Source organism: Centropristis striata, chromosome 7 (genome assembly GCF_030273125.1).
Source record: "Centropristis striata isolate RG_2023a ecotype Rhode Island chromosome 7, C.striata_1.0, whole genome shotgun sequence".
In the NCBI taxonomy this organism is placed as follows: Eukaryota; Metazoa; Chordata; class Actinopteri; order Perciformes; family Serranidae; genus Centropristis; species Centropristis striata.
This window is the reverse complement of record NC_081523.1, coordinates 11,194,769-11,222,411: the sequence shown is the minus strand read 5'-3', so window position 1 is coordinate 11,222,411 and position 27,643 is coordinate 11,194,769. Positions and strand designations below refer to the sequence as shown.

Genomic DNA, 27,643 nt, shown 5'->3' with positions numbered 1-27,643 from the left:
ATACATGGATTTTACTTAAAGTGGACTCATTCTGCAGTGGGGTATTAGTAATTAAATAAAGGATCTGAATACTTCTTCCACCACTGATGATAAGTCCATTACGTATAACTGCATGATACCAACTAAAGTCTATTATTCAAAGTAATGAAAACAGCATTCAATGGATATGTTGATCTTTTGATAATGCATTGATAATGGATTCAATCAATTGCTTTTAAATGTGTGGTTACCCATCCAGTTTTACTTGGATTCTACTTCATAGACGATCTTCGGAGGGTTTACTCCTTTCTTAGGAGGAGCTTAAACTCCCTCCCTGCACATGTTTACCACCGCAGCGAGGAGGAGGGGGTGGAGGATGTGGATGTGGGGTCTAAGAGGGAGACTGACTGGTGGAGGAAGGTTGTGACATTTCCTGCTGCTGTCATGAAGACCATTTAAACCGTGAAAGCCCTGCGGTTCACGTTTGAGGTCTCGGCGGAGAGAGAAATAAACAGTGAAGAATGTCGTTTAGTTCTAAATAACTCTTGAGTTGTCTGAAGCTATGAACAATAATAAGCGGCTGTCAACTTACCAGCAGCAGCAACAACAACGACTGAGCAGCAGTGCTGCCCGTTATCTGTAGCGGTGAGTTTAAAATACATATTTGTTTGTTTTTACAACCAAATACCGCTTTTAAAAGTTCAAATTAATGTGTCCAACTTCACATTTATCTCGTGGACAAATATGGACTCCATGTTTGATCTTAATAGGCAGGTTACATTTCCTGTGCTTAAAAATAGGAAAGTTTTAACGTCAGTTTTTCTGTCAGAATTGACTTTTAAGGTTTTTTTTCCCGTCACGTAAACTGATAATTTCATGTGAGAAAAGAACAGTTGTCTGGTATGCGTTGACCTCAGTTTGCTGGTGATAAGCCACGTTTAGTCTGAGACATTTTGTGTACATTTGAGGTCAGCATGGAGCTAAAAGTATCACTTCTTAACTTCCTGTTATACTCTTATTTATTTATTACTTAGTGGAATAACTATGTTTAAATTTAATTTGGTCAGTATTGGACATGCTAATAGCATCTAAATTAAACTTTGAAACTTCTTTTAAAGAAAAACATTCTTTTGAATAATAATAGTAGTAATACATCCTCTTGAATACTGAGTCTCATGTGAAAAGTGATGGATCAGCCTTTCCTTTGTTTCTGTTAAAGTCAAAGTAGCTCCAGAGGACAAATGCCTCCTTGTTTTTTGATTGAGTGCATCTTTCACATGAATTCAATTTTAATGTTTTTTAATTTGTATTTTACATGCAAACTGGAGCTGACTTGAGGAATATTTGTTGCAAATAGATTTCATATGAATAATTCTTCAATTGTGTTTCTTTATTGTGGTGCCTTCAGATGCTCATTAATGCTGCATGTGTGTTTGCACCTCCTCCTCCTCCTGCTCCTTTCATTCCCCCAGTATCGACCTTTACCCCATATGAAGTAGCCACACTTAGCTCTCGTAGCAGCTGTTACAGACGGCTGTTTACTGAACACTGGCTGGGAAATGAAGCCTCTCAGTCCCTGCTGGCACAGTAAACTACATATCTGTCTTGATTAATTGATTTATATGACTTTAAGGCTTGAGCTGGTATGAAAGTAACCATTCCTTCCTATTTTCTCTTTGGCTTTTGAAGTCCACAGATCTTATCTCAAATTTCCCAGCATGCCCATGTCCTAAGAGGGCTTCTGACCTCTGACCACCACAAGAGAAATGTCTCCAGACTAGAATAGCGCGCAGAAAGCAATGCTACATAGCAAAATGTTTCTATTTCTATTTTCTTTTGACCAACAACAAAAAGTCTTTTAATCATAGTCCAATTAATGCTGCATTCTTGTGGACAATATTGATATTTGAGAATTATGATAAATTATACATTGGCATTTTTTAATTAACAAACGTTTTTGAGATGGGCCCCTTAAAAATGTTTTTTTTTTAAATTTTTTTAATGAAATGTTGGGTAACAGGTATGCACTGTTGAAATATGTCAGTAGGGCTGCCTAATTGTGATAAAAAATTATAATCACAATTTTTTTGTTTAATGTTGAGATCATAACTATCTAACATGATTACTAATCATGCATTTATTGAACTTAGAAAATAAATTTGTCTTTTTAAAAGTGGATTTTCCTGAATTTTGAATATAATTAAACAGAAAAACAAATAAAACAAATGTAAATATATTATGTCAAAAAATGTATCACAAATACAACAGACAACATATAAATATCTATATTTAAATAAGTAATATAAAATAATACATTCAAATATATTTGATCAATTAAATAAGCTAATTTCAAGACTTGGTATAAACATAAATGTTCAATTTACAAAATATTAAATTAGAAAAACCATAATTTAGATTTATAACACAAGACTAAATGAGAGCATCATTGTGAAACAGAATGCAGCGAAATAATCTTGATTATTCTGTTTTCATAAGTGTTGGAAGCCAAATTGTAATTGAAAATAGAATTGTATTAATTGCATGGCCCTACTTGTCAATGCTCTGTGGTGGACAGGTGTCATTATAATACAACTCCTAACTCCATAAAAGCTGGAACATGGTGTAGAACAGAGATAAATATAATAATAATGCAGCAAATTCAGAACGAGTGCATATGTTTACAAAAAACAACATTTTTTAAAGTCTGAACATTAGATATCTTGTCTTTGTACTGTATTAAATTGAATGTAGGTCAAAAAGGTTTTGGAAATCTTGCATTCTGGTTTTATCTTTTTCACAGCCAACTTAACTTAATTTACTATTTACTTTACTTAATTTTAATGCAACAACAGTTATTATTTTGTGGGGTGAAAGGGATATCCCATGGAGATCTTTTTAAGCTCACTTATCATTATTAGATGTTACTGTCATCTGACTTCTAATGTTCACTTTGTTCTTGTTGCAGTCTCAGGAGGATGTCTGTGAATGCTCCCTTTTGCAGTTTTGGGATTAATCCTATGGATATTGTTGCTGCTGTGGAGGATTAATACCAAGACGGTAGCAATGCCCGTGAAAGGAGAGGAATCTCCATCTGGCTGTAGTCCGCCTGCAGCCAAGGAGGACGTGTCCACTACACAATCCCCTCATTCCCTGTCAACAGTTCCTACCTCAACACACAATGAGGATAATAGTCTTCAGGCCTGCAGTGCCTCTGCAGACTCTGAGACAGTGGACGCTGAGGCTCTGCAGGTGTCCTCAATGGTAAATCTTAAAAAGCAGTCGGCGACGCAGACCACCCAAAAACCTTCAAAAACCAAAGTGCCAATGCTCAGCTCAGGGCCAGAGGCGAGGGAACGCCTCAAGTTCATTCTCGGAGCGTCGGAGGACAACTCTTCAGATGAGGAACCTTTGCTCACAAAACCTCCAAGCGGTTCGTCTCAGCCGCCGACCTCTGCTGCAAAACCTTCTGCTCAGCAAGCGACCTCTGCAGGGTCACAGTCCACATCCTCAGGCATGAAGTAAGTCGTATAATAAGAATCTAATATCAGCTGTCTATTAGGGCTACACATTGTTATTAATTAACCCATTAAGGCCTAAAACGCCTTGAAAAAATGCCTTGAAATCCTATGGGCGATTTTGAAAGAACCCCCTAAAACCTGAAGTTTTTCTGGAAATTCAACAGAAGATTTTTCAGCCTCTGTAGCAGATAGAAATGAAATTCAAAAAGAATTTGAGAGCTTATACCCGTGGCTTTCATGAGAAGTTGAGTTTATTTGTCCAAACCTTCAATAAAGTTTTTTAAAAAATCAACAAACTCAGCAAATGTTACATTTGACTGAATAAAAATCCTATGCATAATACTAATACATGCCCATTAGCAAGATGCAAACATGATATGACCATTGGAAGAAATAGACATAGTTCTCATTAGCCTATGGTAATAAAAATATTAATAATAATAATAATAATAATAATAATACATTTTATATATTGCACTTTTCAGGGTACTCAACAACGCATAAAGTAATATAAGACATAAACAGTCATGATTTCTTATATCATCATCACATCAATTATTATTATTATTATTATTATTATTATTATTATTAATAATAATATTATTATTATTATCTCCAAAATAGGTGGAAAAAAATACAAATACTACAAAACGACGTATCCGGTGTCCCGGCATAATAGTAGAACGCAACATCGCTCCCGGTTTTAATGGTAGAAATGCGGTAATGCTTTCCCGGCTTAAATGGGTTAAAATGTTATTGTCACTGTGGGATTTCTCCGGATCCTCCGGCTTCCTCCCAGTCCAAGACATGCAGCTTAGGTTTAATTAACTGGAGACTCTAAATCTGTCTGTCTCTATGTGTCAGCCCTGCGCTAGTCTGGCAACCCATCCAGGATGCATCCCGCCTCTCGCTCAATGTCTGAGTTCAGATGGGCAGTTTAGAAGGGATGGATGAAAACGTTATTGAAATTACATGATAGTTTAGTGCAATATCAATTATGTCAGGAAGGGAAGTGTTTATCACGCGAATGTTGGCTGGAAACTGAAAAAGGAAAGAAACCAACAGAATTTGGAGAACAAGACGTCTAGCAGCAGCTTCTCTTCTCCCCCTCTCTGCTGAGAACATTTCCAACATGAAGGCCGAGTCACAATCTTCCTCAGCCAAACAGTACCCAAAAATATGTTTCTGAACACATTTGAGACGAGAAATAGAGTAACATAATCTAATATTATATTGAAGGCAAATATGTGTGAAAATACCATTCTGAATGAAGTTCTGTTGTGCTGCAGAGATGTCGTGGCATAGAAAATTACATTCTACAGACTCAAGAAAAAGTAATTAATTGGTAGAGATCCTCACAAAAGAAATCACACCATGATCATTTAAATATATCTTTCAATGACAATGAGAATAATAATTGAAAAAAGTATTTGAGGCCATTCCCTCACATATAATGAATCATATCACAATTGCAATATCAGCCAAATGAATCACAATAGAATAGAATAGAACTTTATTGTCATTGTACAAGACAACAAAATTTTGTTTGGAGCAGTCCTCCTCCAGTTGCACAGTACAAAATATTGATATTTATATCAATATAGAAAAATACTTAAAACAAAACACAAAACACAAAATACAACATTATCAACATTATCAACATTATCAACGCTGTATAAATAAAATTTATATCTAAGTAACAATGTTTTAAAAAGTCCAAGTCCTTAACTGCAATAGTGCAATCACAATTACATATTTTTTCAAAATCTAGGTTCAAGCACGTTTTCATCATTCGATCTTGTGCCCACACAGGTGAAAAAAACTTGTCTTGAAGTTCTAAGTTTGGCATAAACATGGAATCTCACTCACGCCAAATATTAGTCTGAGTGTCGAATATGAACTGGTTTACTTTTGAGGATTTATTTTACGTTGGTGACATGTCACTACGCTCCTACTTGTCCTGTTTTTTTACCACCTGACTGCATGCTGTTGACCTGCATTATTGTCACATGCCAAACACCCCCGGCTCTATTATTGGAACAAGAGAGTGGACCAAATGACTTTGAAATCTTTGGCCCGACTCTAGGTCACAGCACAGCAAACAAAAACACTTTTGAACCCTAACATTTTTTTATTTTTTAACTTTTTTTGCGGTCTGCATACTGAAGAGCTATTTTTATCCCCAGTGGTGGTATATGATATGAATCATATCATATGATCATGGGTCAGAGGACTAGTTGGTGCACACAGCTACTTGCTAACCTTGACATGCTTGGATTGACTTATCAAAATGCATAAAGCTATGTGTGCTAGCGGGACTTGTGGGAAGCATCATGAGGGGGAGCAAGGTAAGAGATTTTTACTCTCCAAAAATCTCATCATTAGAATCATCTTCCTGCAGTTCAGAGGATTCGTTTTGCAGCAGAAGGAGATTCACTTTTGCAAAAATGTTTAATGAAAAGGAATTTGTTTGTACATGTGTGCATGAAGATTTCAGCCTTTTTCATATCCAAAAAGTTTGGCTGCAGATTTGCCTGGATCCTAGTTACTTTTTTTTTTACATTTATAAATGAACAGTTTTGTCTTGGCCTGGCCTCTTTGTTTATATGGAAGAGGCGGCCTGTAATCTGTCACAGGGGATCTGTTGATTATTTTGCTGCAGATGTGGGAGGGCAGAAGGGAGGGAGCACATGAGAGGAAGCAACGGTTTTTTTTCTTCTGTTTTGCTCTTTTAAAATCTACATTCACTACTGACACAGGAATAAAGTAGGCAGTATAATGGAAGAAAACAGCTGTCAGGGTGCCAACTTGTTCCCATATCTCCAAAGGTAAGCGCTATTAAAAGTTGGACTCCATTCTTTGTAATTTGATACTTTGGCTGCAGTGTTTATTTTGTGCACAGTTATCACATGCTTTATATTGCAGCTTCAGTATTAATGAAAACATGCAGGATTACTTACTTACAAAAGATACAAAGAGATACTGTGGCAACTTCTACACATAAGTTTGTAAGGATCGCTCATGTCCATACTTTTGTTACATAACTGAGCAGAGCTTGTCTTGGCACGTATAAGTTGAGGAAATAAAAAAAAAAACTCACAGACTGTGTACCCTCTAGAGGAGGGAATTGTAAAACAGACCGCAACAACTTGCACACAAAAAATTGCAGTTACATTCCAACAAGAGTGTCTGTTTAGTGAAGTGTGTGCAGATAAACTGCCTCCTGTTGTGGAAAAGATCACAGAATGGATCAGAAGTGCACAACAACAAGCTGCAAAAGGTTATCAAAAACTAGCTCAATAACCGAGTGCAATCTGTGTTCCCTGAACGATACAGAAGTTAAGTTTAAAGTTCAGCTCAGCTCCAACTTCACAATAGCACTCACTGATGCAACAGGTGTTTCTCAGTGATATCTGAACATGGGGCTGAATTTCTCTGTAGCGGCATGTGGTACAATTGCAGTGAGACTTTGGAATGATCGAGGTATGAGACGGCAGATAATCATGGTATGTAAAATTATCTAAAGTTTCTGCTTTCGTTGTGTTAATGTTAATAGTGTTGCGAATGTCTCCTGTCTAAGGCAATGAAATTACCGCGTCAGTAAAGTTTAATGTGACTACTTTCACATTTATTAACTTCATTAGCCTTTATATTCTTGCAAGAATATAGCAGTAAAGCAGTAAGACATGATCCACTTTCGTAATATAAAAATGCAGCATGTGGTCCTTAATCCAAACCATTCTAGCTGTTTTTATGTGATAAAATAATGAACAACCTATCCTTGAAATCTGTGAAAGTTTTTTTTTTATTAGGAGGGAAAATCAAAGCCTTGAAAGTTTTTGAAGATATATGAATAGATAGATATATATAGATATGGGTCACTAAAAATGCGCATATATATATATATACTTTGTGCAAGAATATAAATTAGAAGTTCTTTTAATATTTCTTTTTTACTTAACATGAATAAATGGGCCAAGTTCCCATATCTGCATGTGTGTCTCTTGCTACATTGTTTCACGTGCCACCTGCCTCATAAAACTGCGACGGTCACATGCTCGTAACATAGGACACATTCAAGCCTCTCTTTAAATTGTTGTCTATGAGCTCTTATAAAGCCTTCTAGTTCTCATTATAAAAACTGAAAGTGATTCAAAGTATGCCTTGTTGGGTCCTTGAATTTGAGGGAATTGGGCCAGGAAAGCCCTTAAACAGTGTACTAGTGACTTCTTTGACTTTTCGTACTTAAAGTATATTTTAATGCTAATAATAAATAAGTAAGCATTTTTTTTTAAAGTTTGGTTTTGCTAAGATCACAGTACTTCTTCCACCTCTGGAAACAGCCTTGTATGTCTGTTTCCTGATTGGACAAAGGTAAAGTCTGTATCAATGCATCGTGCTGACGACAAATTACCTTTTTATTGTTTCTGATTATCGGTGAAAAGTAGGGGACCAAGAAATAAAATAAATAACAAACAAATAGTTTCTTGACATTGCACTTTTTCTAAGAATATTTTCCAATGAAAGCAGTTGTTTTTTTCCTTGAACATACGGTCAGAAATAAATGGGCTGGTCTGTCTGTTGAGACTGAACTTTGACTTGGGTTTTTGATTTTCAGTGCCGTTGCTCCCTTGTTGTTGTTATTATGTAGTTTGTTTACAGTCCCAGACTCACACTGTTGTAGCTGTTTACCACAGTGACAAAGTGGAAAAGATCTGTCGTCTGCTGCTTTTTATCTCCTTGAGTCTGACGTTATGGAGCCTGCAGTTTCCTGGGTTATTTGATCTATGATGCAGCTGATATACAGAACAGAATACGCCCAGGTTATTGTGTTTTGCTGTGTTATTACTAATCAGGAGCTTTCCACTGCAGGTCTAGCATGTCTGGTCTGCACTTGGTAAAGAAAGGACGTGAACACAGAAAGATGGATCTGCAGAGGGACTTCACCGTGGCCTCTCCTGCTGAGTTTGTCACCCGGTTTGGTGGCAACCGTGTCATTGAAAAAGTAAGAATGAAAGTCCCCCCTGCATTTTTGAATCTCTATTTTTGCTTAATGGCAGTTAATGACAGATCTTTGTCTTTCTTTTTAGCTTTACAAGCAGTTTCTGTTTCTGTTATAGGTGTTGATCGCCAACAATGGTATAGCTGCAGTGAAATGTATGCGCTCTGTCCGTCGATGGTCCTACGAAATGTTTCGCAATGAAAGGACCATCCGTTTTGTCGTCATGGTGACCCCTGAAGACTTAAAAGCCAATGCAGGTCAGTGTGAAAAAAACATTGTGACACTTCAGTTTTTATTACCCAGCAGTTATCACCAAACAGTTATCTGGCTGAGGCTGAGAGAAATACATTAGAAACTGTATCCTTACTGTAAGTCAGTTAACAATGCCATTTAAATATGGCAATGTTAAATAAAATCAATTATTATATCTATGAAACCAATAAATATGTCTATGGAATAAATCCTGAGATAAATAAAATAGCCAATAGATATAAACAATTATGAAATAAAAGTCCCCTTAATTAAAAAATAATAGAAATAATAATAATAAAAATAATAATAATAATAAAAATCTATTTATTTATTGATCAACTTTGACTAATTTATCTGTATATATTTGCATTTATTTTTTTATATTTATTGCCTAATATTATTTATTTCAGGATTTATTTCATAGCCATATTTATTTTATGTCATAGGCTTATTTATTATTTATGTATTTATTGAATAGTGACTTAAATGGCATCCCAAAGCCTGTAGTGAATAACTCATGAATTATCTGATTTTATTATCAATTACATGTTGCTGTTTTCGCCTACAGAATACATTAAAATGGCAGACCATTACGTGCCAGTACCCGGTGGGTCCAACAACAACAACTACGCCAACGTGGAGCTGATAGTCGACATCGCTAAAAGAATCCCAGTGCAGGTATTCTTTACCATTCATCCAAACAACAATGTTTTTCTGGCCTGTAACTGATCATGCAACCTGTTAATAAAACAGGGCTCCAAACTAACTTTTACATTGGATGCACTGGCTTTGACTTTAATTAATGTAAATGGTTCCAGGACTATCTATCCCACAGACAGCAATGTGTGACTCTCGCATCCAACCGCTCTGATTTTTTACCATTAACAAAGGGGGTTCCACAAGGTTCAGTACTTGGTCCTGTTTACTATCTTTATTAACAACATTACATCTACGATAATAAATTGTAACGCTCATCTTTACGCTGATGACACAGTTCTGTATTGCACCTCTAACACTGCACATTCAGCCATTGGAACTCTCCAGCAAGCCTTCGACAAACTACAACATTCTCTTCTCAGATCAGAAATTAGTTCTCAATTCAGACAAAACCAGAAACATAATATTCTCAAGAGCCAAACATATTTCAGATGAGGGACTACATATTACCACTTTATGATGTTGTCTATAGACATGCTTCTCCACCTTCTACTCTCACTGAACTGGACTCTGTTTATCACTCTGCACTCCAATTCATTACTGGTGACAGTTACTCCACCCATCATTGCATTCTATACAACACGGTGGGGTTGGCACCTTTATCTATGCAACGAGATATGCATTGGTTCCTTTTCAATCACAGTCTTGATAGGCAACATGCCACCTTACCTCAGCACTTTTCTAAACTGGTCACATACTAATTATCCAACACTCTCAAGTGATTGCCTAATGCTCAATGTTCCCCGGACAAATACTGATTTTGGAAAAACTGCTTTCAGTTTTTCTGCTGCATCTACCTGGAACATCTTCTACAACATTCCCTCAAACTCAACACAATTATAGCTATGGGCCTGTTTAAAACTATGATAAAACATTTAAAACAGTTGCCGTGAAAGGCAGAGTTCCTGGTTAAGTGTTTTGTCCGTTGTTGTTTGTTCTTCATTAGGTTTTCTTCTGTGCTCTCAACATCATTGTAAATGAGGGGTTGCCCTCAATGATTCCTCAAGAAATAAATAAAGGATAAATGAAAAATAAATGACTGGAGCACCTAACTTTTTCATTCTGGTGCACCAACAAATAATTCAGATGCACCCAAAAACAATGCATAATGTTAATGCCATTTTATCATATCTGAGCCATGGAAATTGGACAAGCCTTTCTTTGTGGAAAGCTCATGTTTCTGCCTTTTTTTAAGTGAGAGGTTCTGGCTCAGATGAGACCATCTCAATGTTGACATTGTGAAAAGATTAGGCTTCTGATTGGGGACGGGGGCATAGTGACTGCCACAAAAAACAATCAATAGTTCTCCTTGTTTTGGAATACTGGTATGTTTTAAAGGCTATGTATTATAGTAATTTTCAGCTTCGTACCGAGACAGACCTGGTAAATTTCAGCCGCACCAGTTGACCAATGAAAATATGTAGTCACACTCATGGTCAGGAGTGACATACATGTGTCTGTGTATCAATATTAACAGGCGGTGTGGGCTGGTTGGGGTCATGCCTCAGAAAATCCTAAACTGCCTGAGCTGCTGGACAAAGCAGGAATATCATTCTTAGGTAAAATCCAGTTTCAGTCATCATCAACTAATCGTTGCAGCTCTAGTTCATTCGCAGCTTTCTGAGATCTCATTGCTAACTGACTGTATGTCTCTCAGGGCCGTCCAGTAAGGCCATGTGGGCTCTAGGGGATAAAGTGGCTTCTTCCATCGTGGCTCAGAGTGCCGACATTCCCACACTACCATGGAGCGGATCAGGTGATGCTTTACCTCCCACACTGTCTCAGTTCACATTATGTATAGTAACTCAAATTCTCCTCAGTATTAGTCAGTGTTTTTATTTTCTGTCGTTGTGGTTTGCGGTGCTCCAGGTCTGAAAGTGGACTGGGAAGAGGATGATCAGTTTCTGGGCAATGTAATCAGTGTTCCTCGAGAGGTCTACATAAAGGGTTGTGTTCTTGATGTAGACGATGGGCTGGCGGTAAGGATATTCAGCAAAGTCGCCATAATAATAACTTCACATTTGTTTCTTGTTTACCCAAAATTATCCTCTTTTCAAGCAAGTTTTTTTTGGCTAAGTTATATTTTATGTGGGGGTTTCTGCAGGGGGCAGAGAGAATCGGTTATCCAGTTGTTATCAAGGCCTCTGAAGGTGGAGGTGGAAAGGGGATCCGGAAAGTAGAAAATTCTGAGGATTTTCCTGGTCTCTTTAGACAGGTTTGTTTTATTACATATTACTTCATACAACTGAATCTGATGTCATTCTTACAGCGAAAATGTTTGTTTTTTGAGTGCAGGTTCAGACCGAGGTACCTGGCTCGCCTATCTTTGTCATGCAGCTGGCTCAGCATGCCAGACACCTTGAGGTTCAGATACTGGCTGATGAGTATGGAAACGCCATCTCTCTATTTGGAAGAGACTGCTCCATCCAGAGAAGACACCAGAAGATCATAGAGGAGGCTCCTGCCACCATAGCTGCTCTCTCAACATTCGAACAAATGGAACGGGTCCGTTAACGTCACTGCATGTTCAGTCAATAACTTCTCTGCTTGAGTCTTGACATTTGGTGTCCTCTTTCTGGTCCAGCATGCTGTGCGGCTGGCCAAGATGGTGGGCTATGTGAGTGCAGGAACTGTGGAGTATCTCTTCTCTGAAGATGGAAGTTTCCATTTCCTGGAGCTGAATCCTCGCCTGCAGGTGGAACACCCCTGTACAGAGATGATCGGAGATGTAAACTTGCCTGCTGCCCAGCTTCAGGTAAAATAAGAAAAGGGACAAAAGCAGCAATTCTCTTGCAAATTAGACTATAGCCCGGGATCCAGTCATTCTATTTTAACTCTGATTTATTGTGATAGATTGCGATGGGCATCCCCCTTCATAGAATTAAGGACATCCGCTTGCTTTATGGGGAAACACCGTGGGCCGACAACGTCATTAACTTTGGCACTCCAGAGTGCATGCCATGTCCGAGAGGGCACGTCATAGCTGCTCGGATCACCAGTGAGAACCCTGACGAGGTAGAGTTCGGTTTCATTTACGCACTATTTTATTATGTTCTTTTGATTTACATCACTGACTCTTTGTCCTTGTACTCTCTCACAGGGGTTCAAGCCCAGTTCTGGCACCGTGCAGGAGCTGAACTTCCGCAGCAGTAAAAACGTCTGGGGTTATTTCAGCGTGGGGGCCACTGGTGGCCTGCATGAGTTTGCAGACTCCCAGTTTGGACACTGTTTTTCCTGGGGCGAGAACCGCGAAGAAGCCATTTCGTAAGTTTCCTGTTTTCACCTTTTTAAAAAAAATAAAAATAATAATAATAACTTTATTTATATAGCACCTTTTAAAAAGCAGTTTACAAAGTGCTTCGACAGAGAGCAATTAATTACAATGAGAATGACGCCATAAGGCTAAAAACAATTCTTACATTAAAAGAAAAACAATAAAAGAAAGTGCAGGAACAATCTGAAAACATTCTCAGATACACAGAAAATCAAAGGTAAAAGTAAAAAAAAAAAAGTAAAAAGTGAAGAAGTAAAAGGAGTGGTAAGATAGAAAGCATTACATAAAAGCAAGTCTATAAAAGTGGGTTTTAAGAAGTGATTTAAAAGAAGCTACTGACTCTGCATGCCTTATCTCCTCGGGCAGCTCGTTTGTTTTTGTTGTAACTGTCCGTGATGTAAAAAAAAAAAACGTGTGGACAATGGAATATACTTTTGCTACTAATGCAATTTCTTTATAACAAATATAGGTTGACTCGTATAATAATATGAAATTAGAGCATTTAAAAAACAAAATCTCATGGGACACGTGTCTATCATGTGTCATATTATGCGGCATGTGCTTCAGGAACATGGTGGTGGCTATGAAAGAGCTGTCCATCAGAGGTGACTTCAGGACCACAGTTGAATACCTCATCAAATTACTTGAGACCGAAAGCTTCAGAAACAATGACATCGACACTGGCTGGCTGGATCATCTCATTGCAGAGAAAGTGCAGGTGTGTGAGAATGAAGACTTTGTGCCATAAATCATTACGGATAGTTATTGGTCACGTAATTTATGTGCAGTTTTTGTTTGATTCATGAAGCTGCATGCTCGTCCTACAGGCGGAGCGACCGGATACCATGCTCGGTATTGTTTGTGGGGCTTTGCATGTTGCTGATGCCAGCTTCCGAAAGAGCATGTCTGACTACCTGCATTCACTGGAAAGGTCAGACGAATCATTATTTTTTATTATGACCACTACAGTTCCTAGTGAATGTTTATATAACTGAGTTCTAAAAACTGCTGAATATGCAGAGGCCAAGTCCTGCCGGCAGCCAGTCTCCTCAACTCTGTCAGTTTGGACTTAATATACGAAGGAGTCAAGTTCTGCCTCAAGGTATCTGCTTTATTCCCTTTGGACAATTTTTGTGTGACTCTAACCTTTTAAATCAATAAATTTTCACTTCTGCTGCCTGCAGGTTGCTCGCCAATCCCCAACAACTTATGTCATCATGATGAACGGCTCCAACATTGAGATAGATGTCCACAGGCTGAGCGATGGCGGCCTGCTGCTGTCTTACGACGGCAGCAGCCACACCACCTACATGAAGGAAGAGGTGGACAGGCAGGTGCTCTTGAATCTGCAGATTTGGATTCATCTGTTTGTTTGTTTTACTCATTTTCCCTGAATTACTTTATCCTCACAGCTACCGCATCACTGTTGGCAACAAGACGTGTGTCTTTGAGAAGGAGAGGGATCCCACAGTGCTGAGGTCGCCCTCTGCTGGTAAATTGCTGCAGTACATGGTTGACGATGGAGGCCACATTTGTGCAGGAGAGACCTACGCAGAGATTGAGGTGAATGTGACAGATTTTTTGGTCTAAAGCAGGGGTCTGCAACCTTTACTAACTGAAGAGCCATTGTCGGTCAAAATAAGAGAAAAAACTGTCAGAATGGAGCCGCAAACCTTATTTTGAACCTTAGAATGGACATTAAACAGTCTACCAAGTCTTAATTAACATTAATAATAGGTAATAATGAGCATTTATTTATATGATTTTGTCAGAATGCAGCGAGGACCCAAGTGCAAATCAGAGGCTGGAAACCAAAGAAATATTTCAGGAGATTTGGAATTAGAAAGCTGGCCAAGCTCGGGAAACTCAAAACAAGACTTGAATTTGGCAAAATTTAGAGGTAACGAGGCAGGCCTGTAGACTTGAATTAGCTATGAAGCACATTTTAGTTAACTAAAATGTTTTTAAAACATTTTTACTGCAGTCTTTCATCTACACATTTTTACAGTCGAAGAATACAAATTGCTTTGGGCCTACACCAATGATAAATAACTTTTAAAATGTATAGAAAATAAACATTTTGTATATATTTTTTGTTACAGCCACAGGGAGCCCCTGCAGATGGCCTAAAGAGCCACTTGTGGCTCCGGAGCTGCAGGTTGCCTACCCCTGGTCTAAAGGCATGCTGTGTGTTTTTGTAATTGTATTGACTGGCTGTTTATGGGTTCAGGTGATGAAGATGGTGATGACGTTGACCATGCCGCAGTCTGGTTGCATCCACTACGTCAAGAGACCTGGAGCAGTTCTTCTGCCGGGCTCTGTGGTGGCACGTATAGACCTGGACGACCCCAGCAGTATTCATCGGGTAAATAAATAGAAAATTACAACTTCCAGTGCATACATTATCTTGATTGTGCCTTATATATTTGGCTAAAAAAGTATAAAATCATCAGTTTGTCCATATTTATGCCTTAAAATAAAGTAAATATAAACAGTGGAAGTATTTTTTGTAGGGCTATACTCAATGTAATTTTAGAAAAAGTTTTTGACTTAAGTGAAGTTTTGAACTAAGCTTTGAATGTCTGCCGTCATATTCTATGATGTTATCACCCTAGAAAAAGACAAAATTCCTAAATTAAATGAAAGGGATTCTTAGTTATTCTTTTTTTATTTGATCAGCTTTCTTTAATGAATATAACTAGTCAGTTCTTCAGTGGTAGAAAAAGTACTCAGATCCCGAACTAAAGTAAAAGTACTAATGCCAAAATTACGTTCTGCATTTAAAACTTACTTAAGTAAAAGTATCTGCATCAAAATGTACTTAAAGTAAAAGTCCTTGTTATGCATAATGGACCCAGTCAGATTGCTAATTGTAATGTAATTTTAAATATATTATTAGATTATTAATATTGATGCATTGATGATATTTTAACCTTCTAAAGATAATCATTGTAACTACTTAATATACTGTTATGAGGTTTAATTAATTACTTAAGTACAGTACTTGAGTAAATGTACTTAAATGTACAGACTGAAGCCTGAAGTGACCCAAATCAAAATTTTTGCCCCTATGCGATCTGCATCTGATCTTTTAATGACAGTCTGAACGACACAGATCCGATTTTTTCAAATGCGATCCAGGCCACTTGGATATGTGGTCCTAAAACCGATACATATCTGATCTTTTGACATGCGACTCCAGTCCGAACGGCCAGGTCGCGTTCATCATACATAGGCTTACTGCTCGCGGCCATGTTTTCCGCTACTTCTGTAAACACTGAGCACGCTCTCTGCGTGTGACGTCGTCGTGTCCTCCAATGCGCATGGGGGACACTTTTGGTACGTTTAAAGTTCACACTAGAGATCACATACAAGTCGCATTTAATTGGAAATGTGAACGACCTTGCAAAAAAATCGGATTCCACAAAAAAATCCGAATTGAGCATTAAGCCCTGCTGTCTGAACGTAGCCTTAGTTACATTCCACCACTGCAGTTGTCATCATAAATACATGTTATATTGCTGCCAGGCTGCTTTGTTAATACAGCTGCATGCCTCCCTTTCTGTTGGCGAGCAGTTTTTTGACCGCAGTGAGAATGTTGTTTTCTTGTACCAGGTGGAGCTCAACACGGCTGTACTGCCACCCCAGCAGCCACTGCCCACTGTTGGGGAAAGGCTTCACCAGGTGTTTCACTGTGTGCTGGAAAACTTGGTTAAAGTCATGGATGGCTTCTGCCTGGAAGAGCCCTTCTTCAGCATCAAGGTACCCAGCAGGGTTTCAGCCACGACAGATAATTAAATTATATAATCAGTTTTTATTAATCATATGTGCATGGTTATGTCTGCAGCTGAAACAGTGGGTGGTTACCCTGATGAAGACCTTAAGGGACCCCTCGCTGCCACTGCTAGAACTCCAGGAGATCATGACGAGCGTGGCGGGTCGTATTCCTCCCAGTGTGGAGAAAGCTATCCGAAAAGTCATGGCCCAGTACGCAAGCAACATCACCTCTGTCCTCTGCCAGTTCCCTAGCCAAAGGGTGAGAGATACACAGTGACAAATAATCACTGTTGTCAATGTGATCTGATGATATTTCTCTTTTCCAGATTGCAAATATTCTAGACAGCCACGCAGCAACCCTGCAGAGGAAGGCTGACCGAGAGGTGTTTTTCATGAACACTCAGAGTATTGTTCAGCTAGTACAGAGGTTAGTTTTTCATTTTTTTGTCAGATGCAGATTGTTTACACAACATGTAAATGTTGCATGACTGACACATGTTTGAATATGTCTGGTCCAGGTACCGCAGCGGAATTCGTGGTTACATGAAGTCTGTGGTTCTTGATCTGCTGAAGCGATACCTGCAAGTAGAGATGCAGTTTCAGCAAGGTGACATTAATTCACCACGAGATGAGGTGTATCTTTTAATAACTGTGGTTGGCCCGTTATAGCTAACATCATTTTACTCTTGTTTCGACAATTAGCTCACTTTGACAAGTGTGTTATCCACCTGAGAGAGCAGCACAAACCGGACATGAGTCCTGTGCTGGATTACATCTTCTCTCACGCTCAGGTCTTCAAGAAGAACATCCTGGTCACAATGCTCATAGTAAGGCCTTCGTCAACCTCAACATTGGCATGTATAAATTATACAATCCTCCCAACGTTTAAGTTTTAGTGAAAGACACTTTGCACACTGTATAGGACCAGCTGTGTGGAAGAGATCCCATGCTAGCAGACGAGCTGATGGCCATTCTGAACGAGCTCACGCAGCTCAGCAAGATGGAGAACTCAAAGGTGGCCTTGAGAGCCAGACAGGTAACGTCTATGAAACAGTGTTCTGTCTGTTTTAAATATATTGGCTTGACGTGACCAGGCACCAGAGCGCATCAGTGAACCTTTAATGTTAAAGTGTAACTTTAATGCTCAAAAATGAATCTAATCTGCTGGCCTGTTAGCTATTCTAGAGTCAAAGTTTAAGTTAAAAAGTGATGGAGCTGTACTGGCACCGCAGCTTTGAAAAGTCTTTGATATCCACTTTCCTGTCTTAAGACACATTTTTTACAGACTTGCCTTTTCGCCTGATAACTGGTCTTACTTGTTTAGCTTTAAATGTAATTTTAATAGTTCAACTTGTTTTATTTTGGCTTATTCATCTATACAGTTCATTTATTTTACCTGTATCTTTTTATTTTGCATTTTTTTTTTTTCTATATTTGCGTTTGTTTTATTCGGTCTGTGGGAAGGATTTTTCAGATTGAAAAGTGCTTTCCTTTTTTTTTTTTTTTTAGATTATAATTATTATCATTATTTTTTGTTTAAACTGATGGACTGATGGATATGTTAAGTTTATTTCAAGTAACATTTACCTTTTAAGTGTTTCAAATTTCAGGAAATTATGCCCTTTTTACAATCAGGTTATTTCATCTGTACAGACTTGATGTTGTATTTGTGAATGTGTCGTAGGTCTTGATTGCTTCCCATTTACCGTCATACGAACTGAGGCACAACCAGGTGGAGTCCATCTTCCTGTCAGCCATCGACATGTACGGCCACCAGTTTTGTCCAGAAAACTTGAAGGTTAGCATTTGTGTGGAAATTTCATATTTAATTATCAAATTTAGCAGCTTTAATATCAAATTAATATGTTTTTTCTATGGCACAGAAACTCATTCTCTCTGAAACCTCCATTTTTGACGTTTTGCCCAATTTCTTCTATCACGTCAATCAAGTCGTCTGCATGGCAGCCTTGGAGGTATGGTCAGTGGATTCACTCCTTCATTCCTATGTGTTTTTATCTCTTAATAAGTGATAATCACTTGTTTTGTCTTGGCTTTCAGGTGTACGTGCGAAGAGGTTACATCGCCTACGAGCTAAACAGCATCCAGCATCACCAGCTGCAGGACGGAACGTGTGCTGTAGACTTCCAGTTTATGTTGCCTTCATCACATCCCAACAGGTAAAACGTTTCCTTCACTAAAATACAATGAAAGGATTCTTTAAATAAATGAATTACTGGCAAATCACTTCCGGCTGTGATGTTGTCACAGTGTGGGCTCCCACTGATCAAGCAGGAGTTCATCAAACCAAATAATCAGACTTTTTAAAGCATAATACCAGACTTTGTGGCTTTTTATTGATGAATCCTGGCATTGCAAAATATTATTTAAGTTTCAGTCAGCTGTCACTGCTCTTTTCTGTGACATTAGACTGATGGATCAATAAACATAAATCAAATAGTTCTCCTGTACCCAGTGGTGCAGGTGGGGAGCCTATAAACTGCTGCTGTAACGGCTTATGGCTAACACTGAATGCAGAATGCTTTTACCCACTGAATGCCAGAGTTTCATTGAGTGCTTTAATCAAATCATGATGCCTTGAGGTAGAGTTACAGTTTGATCATCCACTGCTGATATTCACCTGTCACTCATCTGATTTCAGAGGGAGCAGCCCTACTCTGAACAGGTAGAGTAAAGCTCCTCCCTGCCAGCCAAACCACCCGATCGTGTGTATGTCTCACAGCAATGCATGCAGAATGTGTTGATTCTCTCCTTCTGTCCTGTGAAACCAGAAACAAATTGCTTAAGGACTCCTCTAACAAGTCCTTCTTAACCCTCTGAACCCAAACTACCCAGCGGTGGGTTTAAAAAGGCATATTTTAGCCAAAATTACACCATAAATCACTTTAAAATCCTAAATTATCACTGGATTTTGAGAAATGCTTATGTCAGGAAATAACAAAATCACAGCCTAAATGAGCCTAAGTGATAGTTTATTAGAATCTAGAGATGTTCCGATACCATTTTTTCCCTCCCGAAACCGATTCCGATACTTGTGCTGTGGGTATCGGCCGATACCGAGTACCGATCCGATACCAGTATGTTATAAAAAAAATGTCATACTTCACCTGCATAACTGTGATATGATTATCATTGTGGTGAGGCCTGGCTCAGGTTAAACCCTTTGTAAAACATGAATAAATACAGCAAATTCAAGCGATTTATCTTTACATATATTTTTAAATAAAACAGTATACAAAACAGTAGTACAACATAAATCAATCAATCTAGGAATATATTTAAATTAAAGTGCATCCACGATATTGTAAAATGAAGGTACAGTATAAAAAACAATAGTCCAACAGCAACTTAAATAAATAAATCTAGGAACAGAGTTTAACGGAGCAAACCAGTACATAGATTACTAATTTAATAAATTACGTGGTATTGGAATCGGAACAACTCTATTAGAATCACTTTATTCTACATGTCGTTTTATATTTTGCCAAAAGTACACTGTTTGCACTAACTAGATCCTGTAAAAAACATTAAAACTTAAGTAAGCTGCAGGATATTTACACAGAGCAGAGAGGAGAGGACAAGAGGTTAAGTAGACGTCGTAACATGTGGAACCCCCTTTTTTTGCGGGTATTTGAAAAATGTATATACACAGTAGATTTCCTTATTTCATAATTTTTTTGGTCAGTACAAATTACCAAGGAAATGCAACTTGTGTTTTTTTTGTGATTGATGGCATTATAACTGTTTTATTGCTCAAAAGACATTTTTGAGTTCTCCCTACCTTAAGCCACGACTGTGCTGTTTTCATAGAGGTGCAGGGCTTATAAAATAAAATAAAAAATAAAAAATAAAAAAAAAATAAAAATATATATATATATATATATATATATATATATATATATATATATATATATATATATATATATATATATATATATATATATATATATATATATATATATATATATATATAGATTCCCTAAAAATGTTTGGGGTTCAGAGGGTTAAATCACTTTTACCTGAGCTTGTCCAAATATATTTCTTTTATTTGTTGCTGCTCTCAACTTGTAAAGCAAAATTGCGCTTTTTAAGAGGTTCATTTTTTTGTTTTCTTCCATGTTCCTCTTAAAAACTTGAAGCCTGAGATTTTGTTGATTGCTACCAAATGGGGAGCCTGTATTCTCCAGCATCAGACTTTGATTATTGATTTGCAGCTCTCAATCAGATACAGTGACAATTGCACATGATAAAAATAATTCATAATTCCTTTCAGTTCAATACATGAAATGGAAATGTGCCTATCAACTGTATGTAATTATAACTGGGTAAGAGGGCGATTATACTTGCTTCTTGTCAAATTTATAAGAACACCCAGACTTGCTTTAATTGCTCTCTATAAAAATATTTGTGGCTGTTCAGTGTTTTTTACCCAAGCAAACCTATCTATCTAATCATTTAGTGGTTCTGTCTGTATGTTTCTTTTTCAGGCTTCCCTTGCCAGTGAGTGGATCGAGCCACGCTGAAATGAGGCGGCAGAGCAGTGAGCTCTTCCTGGACGGAGCCTTCTCTCCACCCTGCCAGCGAATGGGCGCCATGGTGGCTTTCCAGTGTTTCGACGACTTCAAAAGGTCACTTTTAACCTGAATATAACTTTCGGTCACGCTTTATAATAAGGTCCTTAATAACCATTAATTAACAAGTAATAAGGCATTGTTCTCGCTTTAGATCCGGTAGTTGCAAAAAACATAGTTAACTTATAGTTAACTTATAATAGATGAGCAATAAAGTATATTTTAATATCAATAAGCAAACAAAATCATGGGTGTTTGTAATGCCATTATTAACACTTATATAAGCTTATGAACACACAATAATGTTAATAAGCATCTTGTAAGGACTTACAAGGGCCTTATTACTTGTTAATTAATGGTTATTTCAAGGACCTTAATATAAAGCGTTACCTAACTTTCTTTTCTGTTTATTCATGGCGAAGATCAGTGGATCAAAATAAGAATAAGTTGTTGATATGTTTGTTTCTTTTGCAGGAATTTTGATGAAGTTCTCTCGAGCTTTGCAGAACCACTGTTGGAGACTGCTCCGTTCTCAGAGTCCTGCTCCAGCCTCTATGAAGAGGAGAGCTCTAAGGTGAGTGCTGTGGGTGTGAGGGTCACTGACTTATCAATAAAAAATATTTTCACCTGAATCTCTACAGATACCATTTTCTCCTCCCTCCCCTTCAGAACACGAGGGAGAACCCGATTCACATCATTAACGTGTCGATAAAAACAGCAGACACAGAAGATGACGATGCCTTGGTTACAGCCTTCACTGCATTCGCCCAATCAAAGGTCCGCTAGCTTCTTAACACGAGACTGATTCTTATGAATGTGAGATATTATAATGGTATTTTAATATTTGATTGATTTTTTTTGTTACAGAGAGCTGTCCTCTTTGAATATGGAATCAGGAGAATCACATTTCTGCTTGCACAGAAGGTAATTCAACACAGTATCATTCGTATATATATTCACACATATTGGTTTTGATGTACTGGATATGCCCATAAATGGTTCATGACTTATGGATGGCATATATGTGGATAACTCTGTTTGTATAGCGCTTAAATTGTTAACAGAGTCATTAAATTGGTGTAAGAGTGCAAATAAGTGGGTAATATTCATATTTATACGGAATGTTCAGAAAATCCTTGTTATTAATGATGCCAGTGGTCATTAAGTGAACAGCACCAGAACCCTTCATAAACCTAAACTACTCCTTTAAGTCTAGCTGGCTTCTTTATTATGTTACTTTTTGATTCAAATAAATTGTTTTAATGAAAAAGTTACAATTCCTATGCATGAACACTTCAAAACAATGTGAGAACAGATAAACAAAAGTTATACACACGTGCCAACCAGACATAATACACACTTAAAAGAAGTAAAATAAAATGGTTGTCTAATTCAATATCAGCATAATAATGTAGATACCTGTTCTCTGCATGGCTGTCCTCGATTGTGAAGTCTTTTAGTTTGAGGTAACACAGCATAGTTCCCTTTTTATCTATTTTTATACTAAAATATGATTTAGTTTCTGCCTCACCATAGCTGCACTAATTTTGTAAAGTAAAGCTGACAAGTACACAGAATTTACTGGTATCTGACTATCATTATTTTAATATGTTATTTCAACAGCGAGAATTCCCCAAGTTCTTCACCTTTAGAGCCAGAGATGGGGTAAGTATTTCTTCAAAATTGTATAATTGTTAATCAGATTGAGCTGATATGCTGCTGTCTGAGGAGATGATGACACCTCTTGTTTTTCCTCTCCTCAGTTCCAGGAGGATCGTATTTACCGTAATCTGGAGCCGGCTTTAGCCTTTCAGCTGGAGCTCAACCGCATGAGGAACTTTGACCTGACAGCCGTCCCCTGTGCCAACCACAAAATGCAGTTGTACCTCGGAGCTGCTCGTGTTCAGGAGGGCGCTGAAGTCACAGACTACCGCTACTTCATACGAGCTATTATCCGCCACTCAGATCTCATTACGAAGGTCAGCAGAGCAACTGAGCAACAAAGCTTATTGATTGAAAAAAATGGACATCATTAATACTTGTTTTGTTATTTAGATTGACAGAAAATGTTGGCAACATTTGCTTAGCAATTAAATCTGTGTTTTTTTTAACCCAACCAGGAAGCCTCTTTTGAATACCTTAAAAATGAGGGAGAACGTCTTCTGTTGGAGGCCATGGATGAGTTGGAGGTTGCCTTCAGTAATACGATTGTCCGCACAGACTGCAACCACATCTTCCTAAACTTCGTCCCCACTGTCATTATGGACCCCTCTAAAGTCAGTGTCCATATGCAGTATACACAACCACAGTACTGTATTACTAGGGTTATTATATACCAGTTTTATCTCTCTGATGTCTTTTTAACATTCTTCTCCCTCAGATAGAAGAGTCCGTTCGCTCCATGGTGATGCGCTACGGCAGCCGTCTCTGGAAGCTGCGGGTCCTGCAGGCTGAGCTGAAGATCAACATCCGTCTGACACCCACTGGGAACGCCATTCCTGTCCGCCTGTTCCTCACTAATGAGTCTGGCTATTATTTGGACATCAGCCTGTACAAGGAGGTCACTAACCCAAGTTCTGGACAGGTGAGGACAGTGGACAGAGGGTGACTCCTTCAAGGATTTTGTGAAGTAAAATGTGAACCAAAAGATGGTGTAAGAGTGCAAATAAGTGGCTAATATTCATATTTATATGGAATGTTCAGAAAATCCTTGTTATTAATGATGCCAGTGGTCATTAAGTGAACAGCACCAGAGCCCTCCATAAGCCTACACTACTCTTTTAAGTCTAGCTGGCTTCTTTATTATATTACTTTTTTATTCAAATAAATTGTTTTAAGGAAACCAAAAGATGTGGTATGTGGCAGGAGATTTGTTCTGTGTGGTTGTCTTATGATTCATTTGTCATTAATCAGTAATTTGCCTTTATCAGATCATGTTCCAGTCATATAGAGATAAGCAGGGTCCTCTGCATGGCATGCTGATCAACACTCCGTATGTGACCAAAGACCTGCTGCAGGCCAAACGCTTCCAGGCTCAAACTCTGGGGACGACATACATCTATGACTTCCCTGAGATGTTCAGACAGGTAGTGCTCTCTCACTTAATGATGTTTATGTCTTCTTTTTGTGGTTCCTGAGGTGTCTGACTTATACTGAACATATACCTGTAGGCGCTGTTTAAGCTGTGGGGTCCAGGGGACAAATACCCTAAAGACGTGCTGATGTGTACTGAGCTGGTTCTGGACCCTCAAGGACGGCTAGTGCAGATGAATCGCCAGCCTGGAGACAATGATGTAGGACACTTTTTAGATAATTTATCTCAATTTTCTGTCGCTGTGAGCGTGCTGATAATCACCGTAACCATTCGTCACCAGGTGGGAATGGTGGCCTTCAAGATGAAGATGAAGACTCCAGAATACCCAGAGGGCAGAGATATCATCGTCATCTGCAATGACATCACTCACATGATCGGCTCATTTGGCCCCCAAGAGGATGAGCTGTTCCTCAAGGCGTCTGAGTTGGCTCGGGCCGAGGGCATCCCCCGCATTTACATCGCAGCCAACAGTGGAGCACGCATCGGCCTCGCTGAAGAGATCAAACACATGTTCCAGGTGGCCTGGATAGACGACGCGGACCCCTACAAGGTGACCCCTGAAATGTGTTTTTCCTAATATTTGCATTAAACAGTTATCACATGCACGGTATTCTTATTATAAGATGTATTTACTTCTTTGTAGGGTTTCAAGTACCTCTACCTAACGCCGCAGGACTACACACGTATCAGCTCCACCAACGCTGTTCACTGTCACCATGTAGAGGAAGGAGGAGAGTCCAGGTCCGATAAATCATTGATTGGTTTGTTCTTGTGAAGTAACAAATTCTGCTAAGTCAAATATCGGGCACCTTTAAATTGTGTCTGTGGGATAATTGACATCTGTTCTTTCTTTGTCCTCAGGTACATCATCACTGACGTCATCGGGAAGGACGAAGGCCTCGGTGTTGAGAACCTTCGTGGTTCTGGCACCATAGCTGGAGAATCATCTCAGGCCTACGAGGAGATTATTACAATCAGTATGGTGAGAATATGGATCTGATTATCTGAGTAAGAATAACCCATGTCATCCTCTGAAATGTTCTCCTGAATCACTTTTTTTTCTTGCAGGTGACGTGTCGTGCGATTGGAATTGGAGCCTATCTGGTCCGTTTGGGACAGAGAGTGATTCAGGTGGAAAACTCTCACATTATCCTGACTGGAGCAGGCGCACTAAACAAGGTTAGTTGGTTTAACAAAAAGCAGTTCATTGCTTAGCTTTCGTGTCACTATTCTGCCATATTCTCCAAACCGAGGGCCTGTTGTCTGTCATCTACTGTAGGTAATACACTGACTGTGAATAAGCACCTAATGCAACTCCACTTAAAAAATCCCTTTAACATTTGCTGTGGACTTAATGGACAGTGGTGACTTTAGATAGAGGGTTGTTTCAAGATGATCATTGACGTTTCTGTGCAGGTTTTGGGCAGAGAGGTCTATACATCCAACAATCAGTTAGGAGGGATCCAGATCATGCACAATAATGGAGTCACGCACACCACTGTGCCAGATGACTTCGAGGGCGTCTTCACCATCCTCCAATGGCTGTCCTATATGCCAAAGGTTTCACTGAATGTGTGAAAGTTCATGTAGTGTCATGTTTTATGTCTATAAAAGTATCGAACAATTCTTCACATCACTAACTTTTGCTCCTATCATCCTTACAGAACAAACACTCCCCCGTACCCGTCATACCAACTACAGATCCAGTAGATAGAGAGATAGAATACACTCCTACAAAAGCACCGTACGACCCCCGCTGGATGCTGGCAGGGAGACTTCACCCCAGTGAGTCTCAAGATGCAATTAAAACCCTTGACTCCGCTATTTCAATAACTGAACTGGGGCCTGTTTCAGAAAGAAAAAACCTGAGTATGTTATCCCTGAAATGAGGAAAACTCAGGGTTTCCCATTCCAGAAACGGAGGGAACTTAAGCTCTGGCTGAGTTGCCGCGGTAACTGACTCTGAGAACCTAACCTGCTCACGAATGCTGCTCACCAATTTTCTCCCATGCTGATTCTCTTTCCTTTGCAGCTGCACCCGTGTCACTTTTTCTAAATATGTGTTGTAACTCACCCTAGGTTCACATGAGGATTGGTAAATCACAATATTGGGGCTCCATTAATCCTGCCTTTATATACCCAGAGTGAACCTACTCTGTGTTGATTGAACGAACTCAAATTAGCTTTTCTGCAACCAGAAACCCAGAGTTCAGGGTTAGACTCAGAGTTTATTGAACCTCCCTAACTGGAATGGGGCCTTGGTTCATTTCCTTTTTGTCTGCATTTGTGTTGTCAGCGGTGAGAGGTGCCTGGCAGAGCGGATTCTTCGACCAGGGCTCTTTCATGGAGATCATGGAGTCTTGGGCTAAGACTGTGGTAGTAGGCAGAGCACGGTAAATCTGTTTACACTAAATGTACAGACTCAGAAAATGTATATATATTTTTTTATTTACACTTAAATCACTTCTGTTGAATGAAAACAGGTTGGGAGGAATTCCCCTCGGTGTCATTGCCGTTGAAACGCGCACAGTTGAGATCACGGTCCCAGCTGATCCAGCAAACCTGGATTCTGAATCCAAAGTGAGTAAATGTCCCAACGTGTTTATGAGTTAAGGATATTATAATGCAGTACATCACCTCTGCATGTTTTTGTGTGTTCGTGTCAGGTTCTGCAGCAGGCTGGCCAGGTGTGGTTTCCAGATTCAGCCTTTAAAACAGCTCAGGCAATTTGTGACTTCAACCGTGAACGTCTGCCTCTCATGGTGTTTGCCAACTGGAGGGGCTTCTCTGGGGGAATGAAAGGTATTTGATTGCAAAGAGATTGCATTACACACAAGAGTTTTTGTTATTAAATAGAAAATTATGTTTTTGCACGTTTCACTCCCAGATATGTATGACCAGATACTGAAGTTTGGGGCCTACATCGTGGACGCCCTGCGTGGTTTCCATCAGCCGGTGCTGGTCTACATCCCTCCACATGCTGAGCTGAGAGGAGGGTCTTGGGTGGTGATAGACCCCACCATCAACCCACTGTGTATGGAGCTCTATGCAGACAGGGAGAGCAGGTACATTAAGCCACCATGTTTTTAATGGTTACTCTAAAAAGTTCCCAATCTGAACAACAAGTGTGTAAGAATAACCCGCTTCTGGCTTTTTGTTTACTCTTAGCTGCTGTTGTGCTTTATTTGTTCAGAGGTGGTGTCCTGGAGGCTGAGGGAACAGTGGAGATCAAATTCAGGAGGAAGGACCTACTGAAGACCATGAAAAGACTAGATTCAGTCTATGCCAGTCTGGCTGAGCAGCTCAGTAAAGGTCACTACTTGCATTTATTTTCATTTAACCCCCTGAACTTTGAAAGGCATGTTTAAAAAAAAAAAAAAAAAAAAACTACACCATTTATCATAGTCAGTAACTGCTAAACAGAAACATATCCAACAGTCC

The 27,643-nt window shown here is 38.9% G+C and overlaps 1 protein-coding gene across 4 annotated transcripts in view; it reads left to right on the top strand.

Annotated features, from left to right (window-relative positions):
• The first annotated feature begins 401 nt into the window (after positions 1-401).
• The window catches only part of acacb (acetyl-CoA carboxylase beta), a 30,055-nt gene continuing 2,813 nt past the window's right edge, over positions 402-27,643 (top strand). The window contains exons 1-50 of one of the 4 annotated variants that reach the window (XM_059336421.1): positions 402-624; positions 2,945-3,497; positions 8,370-8,502; positions 8,618-8,756; positions 9,320-9,429; positions 10,946-11,027; positions 11,126-11,224; positions 11,338-11,447; positions 11,573-11,683; positions 11,764-11,973; positions 12,053-12,223; positions 12,322-12,483; positions 12,569-12,732; positions 13,310-13,460; positions 13,570-13,673; positions 13,763-13,844; positions 13,927-14,072; positions 14,155-14,305; positions 14,973-15,107; positions 16,358-16,504; positions 16,590-16,778; positions 16,846-16,946; positions 17,038-17,126; positions 17,222-17,346; positions 17,442-17,555; positions 18,204-18,317; positions 18,403-18,492; positions 18,578-18,696; positions 19,179-19,202; positions 21,025-21,165; positions 21,583-21,682; positions 21,778-21,885; positions 21,976-22,032; positions 22,732-22,773; positions 22,872-23,087; positions 23,229-23,384; positions 23,489-23,692; positions 24,039-24,194; positions 24,279-24,401; positions 24,483-24,752; positions 24,846-24,943; positions 25,064-25,184; positions 25,271-25,381; positions 25,619-25,762; positions 25,867-25,987; positions 26,499-26,595; positions 26,686-26,782; positions 26,869-27,004; positions 27,090-27,267; positions 27,396-27,514. In XM_059336421.1, the coding sequence (XP_059192404.1) occupies positions 2,965-3,497; positions 8,370-8,502; positions 8,618-8,756; positions 9,320-9,429; positions 10,946-11,027; positions 11,126-11,224; positions 11,338-11,447; positions 11,573-11,683; positions 11,764-11,973; positions 12,053-12,223; positions 12,322-12,483; positions 12,569-12,732; positions 13,310-13,460; positions 13,570-13,673; positions 13,763-13,844; positions 13,927-14,072; positions 14,155-14,305; positions 14,973-15,107; positions 16,358-16,504; positions 16,590-16,778; positions 16,846-16,946; positions 17,038-17,126; positions 17,222-17,346; positions 17,442-17,555; positions 18,204-18,317; positions 18,403-18,492; positions 18,578-18,696; positions 19,179-19,202; positions 21,025-21,165; positions 21,583-21,682; positions 21,778-21,885; positions 21,976-22,032; positions 22,732-22,773; positions 22,872-23,087; positions 23,229-23,384; positions 23,489-23,692; positions 24,039-24,194; positions 24,279-24,401; positions 24,483-24,752; positions 24,846-24,943; positions 25,064-25,184; positions 25,271-25,381; positions 25,619-25,762; positions 25,867-25,987; positions 26,499-26,595; positions 26,686-26,782; positions 26,869-27,004; positions 27,090-27,267; positions 27,396-27,514 (6,700 nt within the window). In that variant the 5' untranslated portion in view covers positions 402-624; positions 2,945-2,964. Of the gene's footprint in view, positions 625-2,944; positions 3,498-6,213; positions 6,326-8,369; positions 8,503-8,617; positions 8,757-9,319; positions 9,430-10,945; positions 11,028-11,125; positions 11,225-11,337; positions 11,448-11,572; positions 11,684-11,763; positions 11,974-12,052; positions 12,224-12,321; positions 12,484-12,568; positions 12,733-13,309; positions 13,461-13,569; positions 13,674-13,762; positions 13,845-13,926; positions 14,077-14,154; positions 14,306-14,972; positions 15,108-16,357; positions 16,505-16,589; positions 16,779-16,845; positions 16,947-17,037; positions 17,127-17,221; positions 17,347-17,441; positions 17,556-18,203; positions 18,318-18,402; positions 18,493-18,577; positions 18,697-19,178; positions 19,203-21,024; positions 21,166-21,582; positions 21,683-21,777; positions 21,886-21,975; positions 22,033-22,731; positions 22,774-22,871; positions 23,088-23,228; positions 23,385-23,488; positions 23,693-24,038; positions 24,195-24,278; positions 24,402-24,482; positions 24,753-24,845; positions 24,944-25,063; positions 25,185-25,270; positions 25,382-25,618; positions 25,763-25,866; positions 25,988-26,498; positions 26,596-26,685; positions 26,783-26,868; positions 27,005-27,089; positions 27,268-27,395; positions 27,515-27,643 lie in introns of those variants that run through there. The other 3 variants (XM_059336422.1, XR_009394643.1, XR_009394644.1) reach the window with 3 other exon arrangements.